Source organism: Felis catus, chromosome D4 (genome assembly GCF_018350175.1).
Source record: "Felis catus isolate Fca126 chromosome D4, F.catus_Fca126_mat1.0, whole genome shotgun sequence".
NCBI classification, from domain to species: Eukaryota; Metazoa; Chordata; class Mammalia; order Carnivora; family Felidae; genus Felis; species Felis catus.
Window position 1 is genome coordinate 86,303,070 of NC_058380.1, and position 17,620 is coordinate 86,320,689.

At 58.1% G+C, this 17,620-nt stretch overlaps 1 protein-coding gene across 3 annotated transcripts; it reads right to left on the reverse strand.

Moving 5' to 3' along the window:
* Positions 1–4,552: 4,552 nt before the first annotated feature.
* Positions 4,553–12,923, reverse strand: AK1 (adenylate kinase 1). Of its 3 annotated transcripts, none has more exons than XM_003995906.5 (7): positions 12,837–12,923; positions 9,995–10,033; positions 8,605–8,640; positions 8,271–8,434; positions 7,454–7,570; positions 5,052–5,243; positions 4,553–4,800 (listed from the first exon to the last, which is right to left on the reverse strand). In XM_003995906.5, the coding sequence occupies exons 2-7, from the start codon at positions 9,999–10,001 to the stop codon at positions 4,732–4,734; spliced, it is 585 nt and encodes a 194-aa protein (XP_003995955.1). In that variant the 5' UTR covers positions 10,002–10,033; positions 12,837–12,923; the 3' UTR covers positions 4,553–4,731. The 3 variants fall into 3 exon arrangements, with proteins under 3 accessions (XP_003995955.1, XP_006939566.1, XP_003995957.3); XM_006939504.5 differs by lacking the exon at positions 12,837–12,923 and adding an exon at positions 10,221–10,239; XM_003995908.6 differs by lacking the exons at positions 9,995–10,033; positions 12,837–12,923 and adding an exon at positions 8,805–8,921.
* Between the last annotated feature and the right edge of the window lie 4,697 nt (positions 12,924–17,620).

Below are 17,620 nucleotides of genomic sequence, written 5' to 3' on the forward strand. Positions count from 1 at the left end.
CACTGTTCCCCTAGAGAAGCCCAGGGCGCTCGCTCCTCATTCTTAAACCACAGATCGAACGTCGCACGGTCAGTGAGGACTTCCGCAACTGTTGCCGTTAAAATAGCCCCCTCCTCACGTCAGCAACTGGTCTCCATCTGACACACTATACAGTGTTTCCTTTGTCCGTCTCCCTCTCGAGAACACAAGTTCCATGAGGGTGAGGGCCTTGCTCTGTTCGCTACCAAACGCCCAGCACTTCCAATGGTGCCCGGCCCGTGGGAGGTGTTTGGCTAAGTACTGATGGGGATAAATGAACGGGCTGTGCATACGTTGTGATCCTCAGGTGCCAGGGGGTGGGTGCTGGAAGCATTCTGAGCCCAAGGACAGGGTCTCTGATGAGGGGGGAATGACCCCCCAAGGGTACGTGGTGGTCACGAGGGTCAGTGGTCCCGCCAGACGCTGCTGTGTTCCAGAAGAGAGAAGTCCCTCAGAGTCTCCCTGTCACTCTCCAAGTACAGGTTGGCTTTTCTGATGAAACCCACTCCCCGAAGTCTGAAGAGCCCACGAGGACCACCTAGGAGGCGAAAGAATTCTACCGGGCCAGGATCCTAGAACCTCTAAGTTATAGGGCTCAGGGTTCATAGAGAAGCTGAGGCCCACGAAGGGGAGAGACTCACCCAGCACCCCACGAACCATGGAGGGCACCACAGGCAGGAGACCCTGAACCAGAACCCCAAGAAGAGGGAAGAGGCAGGAGAGGCAGGTGAGGGTCTAGCCCTGTGCCTCCGCTTTGCTGTGTGGCTTGGGACAAGTCACACCGCCTCTCTGGGTCAGCTTCCCCAACGAGGAAGCCCTGTGGTCACAGGCTGCACGTGTGCAGTAGGGCTCTGGCCTCCCACCCCTGCAAAGCCCCCCCACCGTGGAGCCGCCAGGCCTTCCTGTTTACTCGAGGCCCCTCTCGAGGCTGGGAGGCCGCAGCCTTGGCCTCCTCTGCTCCCCGCTTCCTTCCTCTCCCACTTCAGCGCCTCCGGCCAGGCCCTCAGGGCCCTTGAGGCCAAGACTTAGGGGCGCAGTCCAGCCGGGGGGGGCATCTGAGGCCACCACCCCCGCAGAGCACTCTCTCTCTGAGACCCTGAGGTCTCTGGCTGGTCATAATGTTCCGGCACTTTGGGACAAAGCTGTTGCCTGGAGCGTCCCTAGAGACGTGAAGAGTGTGACAGCGGGACTGTCTCCTGTCTGGATCCAGTGCCACACCCACCTCCCAGCCCACGCTAGCGGATGAGCACTCGTGCTCCCTGGCCCCGGAGACTCTCTCTCCTCCCCACCCCCAGGGCCCAGGCCTCCGCTGAGCAGGTTCTCCCTGAGCTACCCAAAGTGTGGGCCACGGACCAGGAGCTGAGCCTCGCTGCCCAGACCAGCCCTGCTGAAGCAGGGTCAGCTTTTTAACCAGACCCGGGAGATTTGCTCGCACAGGAAGCCTGGGTGCACGCAGTTCTGGTCCCCTGCCTGTTGTTGTTGTTTTTAGTGTTTGTTTATTTATTTTGAGGGAGAGGGAGAGAGAGAATCCCCAGCGGGCTCTGCACCTGTCAGCACAGAGCCCGACATGGGGCCCGATCTCATGAACCACGAGGTCATGACCTGAGCCAAAATCAAGAGACGCTTAACCGACTGAGCCAGCCAGGCGCCCCCACCATCCCCTCCCCTCCCCTCCCCTCCCCGGGTTTAAAGTCCTTCCTGGGCCTCATCCCTTAGGTGTTCTCGTCTCTGAGGCTGAGCCTGAATCTATGATGCCTTTACAACTAACTTCCAGCTTCCAAGAAATTTAGGGGATGGAGGAGAAGGTGGGACGACACCAGAAGGAAGCAAAGGGTGAATCTGGAAGGAGTTTTCTGCAGGACAACTGGTCCCGCCACAGGCCTGTGTCATCACCAGAGCAGGGCCATCCTGGTTAACAGAGGCCTGACCAATATTGCACCCGACTCCGGCGTGGGGTCCTGGGTTGCACCCTGATTTCAACAAAGATGCGTTTTGGGGACCTTTGGGGCAAGTTGCATGTGGACTCTTATATATTATGATATTAGTGTTAACTTAGTGTTATTGAAGCTCTGAGTTGTGGTTAGGTAGGAAGATGTCCTTGCTTTTTAGAGTCATACTTCAGGGGTGGAATTTTTCTCATTTGTAATTTACTGTAAATACGTTGTCAAAAGTAAAACAGTAATGAGGAAATATAGGGAAATGATAACAATTACTGTACGTTGGTGTTCACTGTATTATTTCCTCCAATTTTCAATTTGTTTACAATTTTTCATTAATGGGGCACCCGGGTGACTCAGTCGGTTGAGTGTCCGACTTCGGCTCAGGTCATGATCTCACGGTTTGTGGGTTCGAGCCTCGCGTCGGGCTCTGTGCTGACAGCTCAGAGCCTGGAGCCTGCTTCCAATTCTGTGTCTCCCTCTCTGCCCCTCTCCTGCTCACGCTCTCTCTCTCTCTCAGAAATAAACATTGAAAACAAAACAAAACAAAACAAAAATCCTCTTTCTGAGACTCCCACTGCCCCTAGAGAGACTAGATGCTTGGGTCGGCATTCAAGGCCCTGCAAATCTGGCCCCTCCGGGCTTGTCTCTTGTTACTGTACCCCCTTCTCGCCCGTATTCCATCCAACAGGCCTCTGTGACTCGGCAGAGCTGTTCCCTCTACCCTTCCGTGCCCTTACAGTGAAGAGGGCTCCTAGGAATGTTCAAGGCCCCACTCCAGAGCTCCAGCTCAAGGAACCCGCTGCCACCAGGGGACCCCTGTGCACTCAGCTACTGAAAACTGATCTCAGTTTCGTGAGCACGGGCCCCCTCCTGGCGCTGGAGGTCGGGGGGGGGGGGGGGGGAGGGAGGGGGTGGCACATCCCAGCAGGTGGCGGCTTATGAGCCTGTCTTGCCAGCACGGCCCGGTGCTCTGGAAAACACGCACAGAGGACACCCTCAAAAGGAGTGTCTGTGGTAGCAGGGACCGGGGGATGGTCACTGGAGCTTTTACATTTCCGTGTTTTTTCAAGCCGCTTCTTGTTCTAAGCGCATAAAGTGATTCTGCGGTGAACAGTAGCTGGGGTCAGCCTAGATTGTCATTCACCTGGGACACACCTGGAGTGACGGTGCAGTAACTAGAAAAAAACACAGATGACGAAGATGACGAAGGTGATCTCCGTAGCGCCTCGTCCTCTTTGGCGTGTTTTTCACAGCTCGTTTTCGGCGTGTTTTCTCCGCGTCTCTTCCCCGCTGATCCCCGCAGCCCTGCGCTAGGTGCGTGTGCGCGTGTTAGCCCGCTTGGACGGATGTGCCCGCTGCCGGAGGTGGAAGGTCACAGAGAGATCGAGGCCCCCCCCCCGCACACCCCAGCTGGCACGGGGAACAGAGGCCAGCAGCAGAGACCTGCCCTCCCGCACCCACCCGGGGCCAGAAGGCTCATCCCCCCACGACGCCTGCCTTCTCCTACCTCCCCTGTGCTGGCTTTACTTGTGCTGTTATTCTTTCAATAGACTCACCTTTCGTAACTTAAATATGTTTATTTTAAAGGAAAGTTTAAATAACTAATGCAGAAGGGAGACCAGCCACGCTTGCCGTAAATAAAAGGGGACACACCTTGGGCCCCATCAGCCCCACGTCGCGTTTCGGTCCAGCCAGGTGTGGCCCGCTGAAGGTTCTCTTGGCTCTAAAGGGAGTCGGCGGGGACTAGGACGGGTGTTAAGGACACGTGAGCACCAAGTTGAGCCTTCCTCGGTGAGGAGGTCACAGAGTGAAAGAACAGAAAAGGGAAGGTGCTTCTCCCCCAGGGATTTCTGGGGCGTCCCCGAAGCACCCCAGCCCTGCACCATCCCCAAGGCCGCTCTGGTCTCGGCTCCCGCAGGCTCCGGTGACTCCCTCCCACACCCCCGTTCAGCGTGTTCTCGTCCTACCCTTGGGAGGGGAGGGGTGCAGGGGGCACGGACCCTAACTCAGATTTGGAAACGGGCTCAGAAAGGGCAGGCTGTGACCCGTCCGGGGAGGCACCGGTGGGAGGCCCTTCGTGTCTCGCCTCCTCAGGGAGGTGTCGCGGACCTTTCCATCTCGATGTCCTTTCCGGACGCTCAGAACTTCTTACACGCAGGAGGCCAATTACTGCCCCCCCAGCCAGCTGACATGTGCCACCCCCACTGCCCAGGAAGCCCCCCACAGCCTATAACCTCACTGCCTACTGCACACAGGCCCCAGTGGGGTTCAGCATAGAAAACATGCTCAGAGACATGAGGGGTCAGGGCCAAGGCCGCACAGCAAGGGTTCAGAGGAACGCAGGCCAAGGCCCAGCTCTGCCTGACCACAAGTCCCTGAGAGCAAGGACCCTGCCTCAGTCACCCGGGACCCCCAGACCCAGCATGCCCTGGGTGAGGAAGGGCCCTGGGTCTTCCTTCCCCTGGTACTAGGGGAGGGCAGCTGGCAGAGGCGGGGTGAGGGGCTTGAGGAGGACTGGGAGGGTGAGGGGCTGCTGGAGGCCACATCACGTGGATCAACTCCAGTGAAAGCAAAGAAAAAGGAATAAAACCGAATGTCCTTGGAAATTCCTTTAGTGCTTGGCTGTCCATGAAAACAGGATAAAGTGGCTTCCTCTGTCTGTGCTCCAGCCGGGCAGGGTGGAGGCGTTGAGCTCAGGCCAGGACAGCCTCAGGTCACCACGGGGTGGGGTGGGGTGGGGGGGCGGGCAGCAGGGGAAGGGGCTCCAGTGCTGCTACTTGAGGGCATCCAGGTGGGTGCAGACTTGGGAGAAGACATTGTCCACGGAGCCTTCGGCATTGACCTGCAGGGAGACGGCCGGGAGGGCAGAGATGCTGGGGAGGGCCATGCGGGCCTCATTGGGGCAGGGGCTCACTTCCCCCAGAGGTGTGGCCTGACTCTCTGAGCCCAGCCACAGGGGACAGCAGCCCATCACGGAGCCAGCGGGGAAACCAAGGCCCGGAATGGAGGGCTGGCCCAGGGTCACGGGGATTTTGGCCAACCCAGGCAAAACTCCAGATTCCCGGGGCTACCCGCGGCCTGCAGGGGGCGCACCTTGCGTACGATGCCACGTTTCTCATAAAAGGCGATGACAGGTTCCGTGGCCTTGTAGTAGGTCTCTAGTCGCTTCTTGATGGTCTCCTCATTGTCATCCACCCGCCCGCTGGTCTCTCCGCGCTTCAGGAGCCGCTGGGTCATGGTCTCAGGGCCTGCGTCCACATACAGCAGCAGCGTGGGCTGTCCGATCTGCGGGTGGGGCGGTAGTCACAGGGGCCCCATTCCCGTCCCCGGGGGCCATCTCCTCCCCATCCTCCCATGCCTGAGGCCTCACCTGAGACCCACTCAGATCAGACCATCAAGCCCTTCCCCAGGGCAGCCTAAAGGACCTTCCTAAAACTACTCCTCTGCTCCAACCTCTCCCATAGCTCTCCAGTGCCCTCAGAGAGGGCCTCCCGCCTTCCTCACCTTGTGTTTCCCACTCCTTTGCTCTCCTGGCTTCAGTCACACTGATTCTCTGAAGTCTAGGCTCTCGTCAACCTCCTCCCAAGCCAGGCCTTCGCTCATGCCAAGAATCCTCATCCTCAATCCCAAGTACTTGCCTTCAGATTTGAGCTAAAATCTCATTCCTCTGGGGCAGTCTGCCCAGATGCAACCCACGCCCCCCCCACCCCGCCCACCGTCCCCAGCCCTCTGGGGCACACTCTTGAGTCCCCTTGACTTCTCTGCCCAGAATGTCTCAGGAGGCCTCTGGTGATTCACTTAGTGTCCCTCTCCCCTGCCAGTCCAGGAGCCCCTAAGGACATCAAGGCATCTGTCTGACACAGCAGGGCTGGACAGGACTTGACTGAGGGGTGACGGGCTGCCGAGCTCTGGGGGGTTCTGAATAACGTCACTGTTGTTGGAATAAGCCGGGAAGGGCAAGGAAGGAGGCTGACCTGTCCTCCTTCGGTGGGGCCCTGATGCCCCCTGGTGTCCAGATCTGAGAAGACGTGTTGCCGGGACCCCTGGAGCCCATGGCAGGGCTGGGCCCTTGCGCTGAGCCCACCACCCACAGTGGCGCCCCCAACAGCCCCAGGAAGGAAGGAGACTTTTAGTAATCTCATTTTCTAGATGTGGCCCTGAGGGTCAGAGGTGACGTCACACAGCTGGTATGGGTGGGTCATGACAGGACGTGCCTTGAGGTTGCCTAGCACCTGACCACAGGGTCCATGGCCTCCCAGTCTGAAGGAAGCCCAGCCCGCTTCCATTTCAAAGACAGGGCAACCGAGGCCCAGAGCAGGGTAGACACTTTCTTGAGGTCCTGTGGGCACTTCAAGGTCAGGAAATCCAATCTCCTTCCACTGGAGGAGGCTCAAAGTTATGGAAGCCCAAAGGTGGCCCCAGCCTCACAGGCTTGGGAAGTGGGGGTTGGGGGGTCTGGTCCTGCCCCAGCCTGTCGGGATGCCTGGTCCTCCCCACAAGGCCAGGGAGGAGTCCCTCTGCCAAGAAAACCTCCTTGAGCCCAGCCCCCACCCTTGCACTTGCTTGCAGCCCTGTTTCCCTAGTATGACCTGTGACACCGGAGGCGTGGGTATATGTGTGTGTGCCCACGTGTGTGCGCATGTGTATATCCCTGTGTATCAGTGAGCTGTGTCCATGTACGTACATGTATGTGCGTGCATGTGCATTGCCAGACGTGTGTGCACACGTATGCGTGCCTGTGTGCATGTGTGTATGTGCCTGTGGCTTTGTGCTGTGTATGTGCACGCACACGTGTGTGTGCTTGGGGCCTGTGTGCGTATGTCTGGGAGAGGTGCCCCCACCCTGTTTTCCTGGTGGGAAGCTGTTCAGGCAACTCGGGGCCGTCATCCTCAAGGCCTACTTTTTCTAGGCCTTTCACAGACTCCCCGCAGCCCACGGAAGGAGACTGGACCCCCCTCCCTGGCACTGGAGGCCTCCAGCCAGGCCTGAATCGCCTCTCCCACATCATCCTGGTTGCCCTGCCCCATACATTCTCTTCTCCCCACGCCAGCCGGAGCCTTCCGGCCCTGTCCCTCCCACTCCCTGGCCCTCTGTGTTTGTGAGGTGCCAAGCCCCACTTTTGGAGGGTACATTCTCTCTAATCTCCATTCTGCTCCTTAAGGCAGCTGCCAACTGTGTCTTCCCATTTTGCAAATGGGGGGGGACACTGAGGGTCAGGGAGGCAGGATGATCGGCCTCAGGCCTGTTGAGCTGGAACCTGAGCTCGGGTTTGTGAGCTCCCCAGCCTGTGCTTCCTCCTCTTCTAGACTTTTCTCTAAACTTCTAGACAGACTTCCAGAAAGTCTTCTCCAGTTTCCCTCCTTACCCCTCTCCCCACCCCAACCCCACAAGCAGTGTCTCTTTGCCCCAAACTCTCTCTGGCCATCGTGCAGCCCTCTTTCCACCTGACTACCCCACATCACAGCTCCCAAGTGCACCCACCAAATTGCACTTACCTTCCGCTCAAACTCCTCTCCCTGCTGTACTTCCCGAGGGTAGCCATCGATCAGGAAGCCTTTGGAAGTATCTACCTTGGCCACCATGGCATCTCGGAGCATGTCCAACACTGTCTCCTGGGGGCACCGGAAAAGATGGAGGGGTCATGAGCCCCTCTCCCTCCGCCTTCTTCTAGGCCTCTGCCCTAATAAAGAAGTTCCAAACAAGCCTCTCTCTCCAGGAAGCTTCCTTTGAATGTGAAGGCTTGACTGGCTGATTAAATCATTCATTCACCCATTCATTCATTCATTCATTCAATAATATCGATGGAGCCCCTGTTCCCCGCCAGCTCCCGTCCAGGGCTCTGAGGACACCACTGTGAACAAAGCAGGCCTTTCTCAAGAAGCTCACAGTGTGGTGAGGCCGGTTCATCAATTTCCAAACATGGCACAGGTTGAATGGGCAGAGAAGGAGTGATAAAATTAGGGGGTCTGAGCCCAAATCTGTGGAGCCAGGAGGGTCTGAAAGCTGAGGAGGAAAGAACATTCCAGGCAGGAAGGAATACAATGAGTTGGACGGGACAGAAAGGCCAGGGCAGCTGGAGGGCGGAGAGCTGGGGAGAGGGGGGTTGAGTGGGTGGAGTGAGGCTAAAGGGGTCAGCAGGGCAGGGTCCTAGAGGCTCTGGGAGCTTCTAGAAGGAATTTTCTGCCGAGGGCCATGAGGACCAAAGCCAGGAGTGTTTGGAGCCAGGGAAGGTCAAGGCAGAGTGTCATGGGCTCTGCTGGCTGGAGCCCACTCAGGGCCACCGTCACCCCCCACCCCACCGGGCCCACTCACCAGTGGCACCAGCTGCCCCTTCTCCATGATTTCCGACAGCGCCTTGCCCCTGGCCGAGCCCGAGCTGACCTCGGCCCGCAGGAGGTCCCCGGTGGAGAGGTGGGTGTAGCCGTACTTCTGGACAATCTTCTCACACTGGGTGCCCTTCCCCGAGCCGGGCCCTCCTGCAAGCGCCCACCCGTTCAGAAGCCCCAGGAAATGGGGCCGCCGCAGGGATAGGGTCACCCCGCAGAGAAGGGGCAGCGCCCCGGGGTGCCACCCCAGGCCCAGGCTCCCACCGACGCCTGCAAAGAGCCTCCCTGCTGGCCGCCTTCCCTGCCCGCCTCGGACTCACCCACCACAAAGATGATCTTGGTTTTCTTCAGCTTCTCTGTGGGGGAGAAGAGGGGAGCAGAGTTCAGTCACTCGCTTGGCAAACAGCACCTCGGGAGGGACAGGCCTGGGCCGGGCCCTCTGAAGCCTGGAGCCTCTGAGGGGCTCGGACGCCCACCCTCGCAGCCCCTCCCTGTGGGCGGCTGGGCAACGGCGGGTCACCTCTGGCCTTACAGTCTTCCGTGTTGTGGAGGTTTCTCACGCAGCAGGCCCCCATGGTTCCCGTTCTGCTGTGTCCCCTACCCTTTCCCTCCCAGACCCCGGGCCTGCCCATGGCCCGCCTTCCCTGGGCGGTACAAACGTGGAGTCGGCAACCACAACATACGTTGCCCCGGAGACGGTTGCCAGGGAAGCCGGCTGCGGTGGGCACAAAGAACCCCTGCCCAGAGTGGGAGGTGCGCGGATGCTCCCGCCTCAGCCCCGCCCTTAGAACTCAGCAGGACCACAGCCTCACCAGACGGAGGGAAACTGAGGCCTGCTCCAAGGGCGCCAGACCCAGAACCGGAAGCTGGGCCCTCTTCCCAGGCGGCCCGGCCTTCCCCTCTTCTCGGGGGAGAAGAAGGTCCTCACTGCGTAACCTTAGGAAAGGAGTCCCCGGCCCTCTCTGGCTCTCTGCCCCTCCCCACTGACGAAGGCCTGGCAGCTCCCAGGTTAAGGGCTCCCATCAGCTGCCTGCCGTGGGCCGGCTACCACCTGGAGGTGGGGGAGGCCACAGCCCGGCGGCAGCTGCTGTTCCGAGCCCGAGGGGTGGCAGGGTGACCGCCGGCTCGGGCGGCAGCAGCGGGCTCCTTTAAGGGCCACCCAGGCTGAGGCACAACGCGAAGGATGGGGCCGTGATGCCGCCAGGAGGCGGGCCTGCCAGGCTCCCTGCTGGCCCCACGTCTCCCTCCAGGTCCCAGCCCATAGCAGCCAGGAGGGCCCCAGACATCCTCAAGACCCACCCTCTCTGGACAACGGGGAGACTGAGTCCCACAGAGGCGTTGGGCGCTGCCTCGTCCTTGTTAGGCTTGGCATTTACACACCTGGGGCCTCTCCCCAGGGCTAGCCTCCCCTTGCTAGCGCCCACCCTTTCTAGAAAGAGGCAGGGATTCAGCTCTATAAATACCAGTGTAGGAGGTGAGCTGTGGGGCCCTCAGGAGCCTCAAGGAGGCCTCATCGCTTCTGAAATTAATCCTGGAGCTGGCGCATCCCGTGAGATGCCTGAGGAGGATGTCGGAGGCTCCCAGACGGGCCCCTCTGGCAGCCCCAGAACCTCCCCCAACCCTTCCCAGAATGCCTCCTGAAAGCACGCCCCCTTAACAGATGGGCACACCGAGGCCCAGGCAATGAGCAGCAAAGAAGGGACTCAGTACCTTCCATCCTGCTGAGGTCTGGGGAGCCGAGTCAGCGCTCTGCAAGACAAGGGCACAGGTGGGGCCGGTGAGGGGGGCTCTCCTCCATCCTGCCTCTGCTCCTGCCCAGCCCCACGGTGTGCCCCAGGCCCTGATGCTCCCAGCGGCCCCGGGCAGCGAAGGCCCCCCGGCAGGTTGGGTGACCTCGGGAAAGTCACCTTTCCTCCGTGTGTGTCCGCTGCCTCACCTGTAACAAAAGGGCGGCAGCCCCCTCCTGTCCACCTTTTCCCCGCTGGAGGAGCCGGGTGGTGAGGGCGGGGCTGAGGGACGGAAACAGCGACATCAGCACCTGCTGGGCCGCTCCCTTTGTGAGTCCCAGAAAACAGGCGTCTGCCCAACACCTTGGTGATGCTCCCCCGGGGCCAGGAGGAAAGACTTGTGGAGGCCAGAGAGGGGGGACTTGAGCTGCAATACATCTCACCTGGGGTGGGGTTTGGACAAGGATGCTCAAAAGGGACATCACGGAGGCCCGAGGGGGAGGCAGCTGTAGGAGCTGCTCGTGGGGGACACAGCCCTGTACAGCTGTCATGGGGGATCCCCGGCTCTCACCACCCCCCACATGGCCCCTGCCCCCTCACCCCCTCGAGGACCGTGTTCCTCAGCATGTGAGTCCACCCCGACCCCTCTGGGGACCCACTCTGCTTCAACGTCCCCTCCCACCTACAGTTACCACCTACACACCTCTGGCCTCCGTTCCCCCCCCCCCCCGCCGGCCCTCCCCAAGGCTACCAGCTACCATCACAGCCACTCTTGCCTTGACCTTTGACACCCGCCACAGCATTCCTCCCGCCTGGCATGCCCGCAACCCCAGGCCCTTTACTCCTCGCTCTCACTTTGGCTTCAGGTTCCCAGGACCCCTGCCTCTGCCCAGGCAGCCCCGGCCTCCCTCCCCAGCCCTGTGAGTCTACAGCCCCTGGACAGGCCCCAAGACCTTCCCACGTCCCCAGCTCCGTGCCCTATTACCCAGCCAGAGGCCCTGTCTTCTCTCACACCCGACTTCCACCCTGCACACCCACATCCCAACCCTCTTGCTCCCAATCCTCTCTGCAGTCTGTGTCCTCAACACCACTTCCTTGTTCCAAGCAGGGCACCTGGCCACTGCCCCAGCCTCCCGTGGGCCTCTCCATACCCCACCAGGCAGTCCGCAGGATTTTCTGTGATAAGCATCAGACCACATCGCTCACCTGCTTAAAACCCTTCCACTTGTGGCTCCTTGGCTCCCAAGATAAAGCCTGGGCCCCTAACATGGCTGACAGGGCTCAGTGACCTGCCCCCCCCCCCTCTCTGCAGCCTTCACAGCCACCGCTTGAACTGCTTGGAGCTTCCTCACCCACCATGACTGCTTCCCACCTCCAGGCCCAGCTACTGTTGCACCTGATGCCTGGATGCCTCTCCCCAGGTGCTATTGTTTAGGACCCAGTTCAGGTGTCACCTCCTTCAGGAAGTCTTCCTGGACTCCGTCCTCCGCTCCCACACTGGCAGGTGCCTCCTTGGAACGCCCCCAGCATAGCACATACCACACGGTATCGGACCTCTCTGTGGAACTGCAGGCCTGGGTGCCCCACCAGACCGGGCCTGGCCCCAGGCTGAGCATAGGGCTGGGGGCCTCACTCCACCTCCCAGCTGTCTTGGAATGGATTTGAGGCTCGGGGAGAAGGAGAAACTTGCTCCAGAGCCAGGCTGGGGTCAAACTCAGGGTTGCATTTTGTGCTGCTTTAGGCCTGGCACCCAGTAGGTCTTTCAGCAGGTTTATTGGCCGTCCTACCACTCATGGGCCATGAGTTATAGCCTTTTTCCTGCTGAGTGTGCTTAGGGAAGGGCAGACGCTGCCAATGGCCTGCAGCAGCTGGCAAGGGAGGAGGAGGGTCCCCAGGCCAGGGAGAGCCTGCAGTGACCCTGAGGAGTGGCCTCCAACCCACCTTGCCCTGCCTCTTCCCAGTAACCTAAGCCCCTCTGTCCTGCTGGCACCTGCCACTTCCTTCGTCCAAAATAACTTGAGTCGTGAGGAGGCATCACAGAGGCCAGGGGTCCAGGACGGAGTTGGGTTACAGGCTCAGCACCCAGACCTTATAAGGCCCCCGAGCCAGGCTGCAGCAAGTCCTCTCATGACTGGGTGGTCTGCCGAGGGGCCTGGGGAACAGGGGCCCAGGGGGGGGGACAGCGACCTAAGGGCTCATCGCTCAGCTGTGTGACCTTGGGCACCTGGGGTCCCCTCTCTGGGCCTGTATCCCCAGGCCGTGACCCGCTCCTGCTGGAGAGTCCTGAGTGGATCTCTGAGCAGTGCTCAGAAAAGGTGGCCCTAGGGCTCCCTTAGAGCCCTCACCAATCATCCGGGGGGGTTCCCGTCCCCCCCCCCCCCCCCAGCGCTCAAAATGACATGGCAGGACAGCTCCTCCAATCACAAAGGCTGCCCCTGCCAGGTCCTCCGGGGCAGGGAGTCAGGCCACAGCCCCCTTCCCCGGGCCCCAGCTGGGACGTGCCAAGGGCAGGGACCTGGAGCCCCAGCCCCAGGAGTGCCAGCCGGGACAAAGGGGCGACTGTCTAGGAGGCTAGGAAGGACGGCAACACACATCCCCCCGCAGGGGCACACGCAGGGTGGCACAAACACCCAGAGCAGAGCCTGGGGAGAACAGACAGGCCAAAACACACACGGATCATAACCACCGACACAAACACACAGCCGCACAAACCCCAAGGATGCCCCGACACACACAGGCTGGCGCCCCCCGGGCGCGCGCGGCTTCCCCACGCCCCGCAGAGGCGCCCCCCGCGCGCCCAGACATGCAGACGGGCACACACTGACCTGGGGGAGGGGTGCGGCGGGCGCCGGGGCCAGTGGTGCCCTGCCCGTCCTCGCCGGCCGCCCGCAAAGGCGACTATTTATAAGGCTGTCAGCAGCGCGCAGCATGCCGGGAGCCAGCGCTCCGCGAGGGCAGGGAGGGGGGAAGGAGGGAGGGAGAGCGGACCGGGAGGGGGGTGGGGGGCCGGACCGGGGTGAGCCCCGATGGGAAGCCAGAGCGAGGCCGGCGCCTCCCCGCCCCGCGCATCCCCCCCGCTGGCTGTGCCTGCACACAGCACGGCACTTAACAGTTTGCAGAGGGCTTTCCGTTCCTGCCTGACCTCCCGTGTGCCCACATCTCGGCGGGGGAACAGGACCCGGCTTCCTGTAGGACAGCTGGGGAAACTGAGACCCGGAGAGAAGAGGCTCTTTGTGTAAAATCCCACAGCCAGTTGTTGGCAGAGAGAGGCCAGACCCAGCGCGGGAGGCAATCATTGCGTGGATTCTGAGGGCTTTGCGGGCCAGAACAGTCCTCCCCACCCCCAAGGACCTGCCCTCCTCAGATCCTGCTCAGGGACCCCTGGGCCAAGACCCACCTGGAACTCCCTGCCCCCCTCCGTTAGAAGGGGCCCAAGAACCCCCTGGAACTCGCACTCTCTCGGGACCCCCCAAAGACCATCCATGTACCCATTTCCCAGCTAGTGGTTGTGTAGATTATATATATCAGCTCTGCCTCCGCCAAACTGCCAGGCAGCTCCCGTGAGGTGAGCGCGAGAATGTGGGACATTCAGAATGCTGAATGGGACGTGGGCACCCAGATGGGGGACTGCCAATCCTGACAAAAAGGACAGTTCCCATTAACGAGCACTCACTGAGTCAGGCGCTGGGCAGAGCGCTGGGGCTCAGACGGGGTTCGTGAATCCTTAAGCACGGAGGAAAGTGAGGGTCATACCCTTAAAATAGCTTGCCTGAGGTCCCCAGCGTGAACCTGAGAAAAATCCCTGAACACGAAACCTTATTTGCGGCTGAAAACGTCATCCAGCTTTTGACACAGGAGCTACTGAACTGTTAAACTAGACAAAGGCATATGACTGAACCCAGAACTGTTGCACCCTCGTTCTTGAGAAAAACTGGATGTTTTCCTAGTAAGCGTCGTAATGTACTAGCAAATTGACGCACTGTAAAATGTCATTCTCTCTTCCAATCGTAATGTTTGGAAAACAACTTGCGTGGTCTTCCTAATACTTCTACAATTTGCTAATAACGACCCCCTGGCTTTTATTCCTCAAAGGGACACAATTTGGGTTGCTCCCTGAATCTGTGCTCCCCAAATTGCAATTCTCAGACGCCCATTAAGTGCTTTTTATTTCGATTCTTCCTCTTTTCTCGGTCAAAACAGGTAGAAGTGATGTTTATTCATGGAGACCGGCACATAGCAGTAGGTGCTCAATAATGCAGCAGGGCAGAGACCAGGACTGTGCAGTGGCAGAACTCATGACCTTGAAGGTAACAGCCCCAGATGACGGTGAGTTGAATTTAGAATGTGTCTCGTAGGCACTAGGGAGCCATGGAAGGTGTTGGAGCAAGAGAGCGAGAGTACCAGGAGACTGAGACTGCCTCCGGTGGGTCATTTCTGAGCAACAACAGCCAGGATACTAAGGCCTGGGTCTAGTCCCAGCTCTGCCACCTGGGACATGAGACAAGGTCCTGGTCTCTTGCGAGCTTAGTTTCCCCATCTGTGGGAGGGATGGGTGCTGGGCCAGAGGTTCTGTCTTCAAAGTTGCTTGAAAGGCCCTCTCAAAAGCTGTAGGTGGCTGACTGCACCGGCACAACCTTTGGGGAAAGCAAACTGACGTCAATCAAAATTTTAAACATCCTCCTGCTTTTAGGAATCCCACACGTGGGCACGAAGTGTGTACACATGGGCACGAAGTGTGGGCACGAAATGTGTCAGGTGCCAGAAGGGCCTGACTGATGGGAGGGACGGTGGTGCAGCCAGGCAGGGTGGGGTCATGGCCCTCGGTAGCGTCGGCATGAGAAGGGAAGCCAGAGGTCCGTGTGTCTGCCGAAGCAAGAGAAACAGGCAAAGAGCCCAGTGAAAATAATTCTAAACATGCGGGGGCGTGTGTGTGTAAAATCTATTCCTAGGGTGTTTTTTTTTTTTTTTTTTTTAACTTCTCTGAAATCGTGTTGTCTTATAATCAAATTGATGGTGTCTTTAAGTTGATGAAATGAAGCAGAACAGAGGGGCCGGGGTGTGCACCTGACCCTCCCTGGTGGGGGTGGGCCTTTCACTTTGAAAAAATTTACTTGTTTTTTTTTTTTTTTAATGTTTATTTATTTGTTTTGAGAGAGACAGAGTTGGAGCAGGGAAGGTGCAGAGGGAGGGGGAGAGAGAGAATCCCAAGCAGGCTCCGAAGCTGTCAGTGCAGAGCCTGATGCGGGGCTTGATCCCATGAACCCTGAGATCAGGACCTGAGCTGAAATCACATGTCAGACACTGAACCAACTGAGCCAGCCAGGCGCCCCTGGGACTTTCACTTCTTACTTAAAAGCTTCCGTGCTTGCTTGCTTCCTTCTTCTTTGTGTTAAAACAACCTATTACTTTACACATAAAACAATTTTAATATGGATGTACCTTGGGGACACAATGCTAAGTGAAATCAGTCAGTCCCCAAAAGGACAAATATTGTATGACGCTACTTATGTGAAGTATCTAGAGTATTCAAGTTCATAGAAACAGAAAGTGGAATGGCAAACGGGGTGGGGCGGGGAGGAGAAATTCAGAGTTGCCATTTAGCAGATTTTTTAAAGCTTTTTTTTTTTTTTTACATTTACTTATTTTTGAGACACAGAGAGAGACAGAGTACCAGTGGGGGAGGGGCAGAGAGAGAGGGAGACACAGAATCTGAAGCAGGCTCCAGGCCGTCAGCACAGAGCCCGACACAAGACTCGAACTCACAAACCAGGATGAGATCATGACCCGGCCATTTAGCAGATTTTGAGTTTCGGACACGAAAGATAAGAAAGTTCTGAAGATGTTTTACGACAACGTAAATGTACCTAACACTACCCAAATGGGTAAGTGGTAAATCTTCTGTGGTTTTTGCCACAATGAAAAAAATTCCATAGTCTTAAAAATTGGGGAAAGAAATCCAATTTTAAGTACCTGTTTTCTTCTGCATTCAAGTCTAAGCCATATTTAAGTCTATGTGAAAACACAAGTTTGCCTTCTGTGGAAGTTCAACGAGCTCTCCAACCTACCGAATTTCCGTATTTGAGTACCTGTTTTAATTATTCATTCGTGTATGATCTGTGGATTTTCCACCAATGCTGGGATATTAAAGTGTCGGGATTTCTTCCCCCAGCTAGAACTTAAAGAAAGAAAAATGGAGGCAGAAAGGAAAAGAGGGAGGAAGGAGGAAAGGGGGCGGGGGGGGGGCAGGCAAAAATTGCATAAGGGAAAAGTCTGGAAGATTGTTAACAGGATATGGGACCAGGAGATGCTATCTTGTACATTTGTATGGCTTATGTTACTTTGTAACATGAAAAAAAAAAAACATATAAAATGAAACCAGTTTTTATTTGTTTAAAAATATTTTTTTTAATGTTTATTTACTTTTGAGAGAGAGAGAGAGAGAGAGAGAGAGAGAGAGAGAGAGAGAGAGAGGAGTGCAAGCGGGGTAGGGGCAGAGAGAGAAGGAGACACAGAACCCGAAGCAGGCTCCAGGCTCTGAGCTGTCAGCACAGAGCCCCCACACGGGGCTTGAACCCACGGACCCTGAGATCATGACCGGAGCTGAAGTCGGACGCTTAACTGACTGAGCCACCCAGGCGTCCCCATGCAACCAGTTTTTAAAACATTTAAAAAATATTTTGGTTAAAGAAAGAATTCCAAGGCTGAAAGACAAGCCTGCTGGGGTGGGGCGGGGCGGGGCAGGGGGTGGAGTAGAGGAGGACTCTGGGGCGGCTTCCCTCAGAGGCTCACGGATGGAACCACGCATAGCCCAGCTGCCCCAGGTGGGCCTGGCTGTCCCCACTGGCCGAACACGGCAGGAAGCGGCTGGAGTGGCTACTTCAGGAAGCACGTGTCGGGTCTACAACTGGTAAGAGATGGCCCCACGCCCAAGGAGGGGTGAGAGGTTGGGGCCTCAGTGGGAACCCTTTGGGGTTCGGAGGGCCCTGAACCCCAAAGGAAGAGGTAGGTTTGGTCCTGGCACAGTGGGGAGCCGGTGAAGCTTCCAGAGCAAAGAGGACCGTGATGAGGTGGCTTTAGGAAGTTGGTTCTGGCAACGAGTGTGGACCAGTCTCTGCTGGGTCCCATCTCGGGGGGTGAGTTTGTGGAGTTGAGAGCCCCACGCCTCCTGCCCTCCGCATCCTCCGAGTCCTACCTTCTGATGCGAAGCTGAATGGTCCCAGGGTCCACCCCCAGCAACTCACCCCCTCCTGATGCTCTCCTACTGCACCTCCCTTCATGGCCACCAGTGGGCAGACAAAAGGGCCTCAGTGTTCTGGGAGAAAGTCTACCTAGAAACCTCTGCCCGGACCCAGATCCCCAGCAGCCTTTGCGTGGGCTTGGAAGTGGGTGGTATTCCCATCTCCCCATTCTCATGCGGGGCCTTAGGCTCCCCACATAAGGACTTTGCAAGGGGTCACCATCCCTCTGACAGGCCAATCACCACCATTACTGTACCTGGTCGGTCCCAGCCTCCTGCCCAACCTGCGGCTGTCACACGACTGTGGCTCTGCCCCCCTCTCACGGGCACTCGTGGCCTTTTCCCAGCCAGCCCCGGGCAGTCTCATCTCCC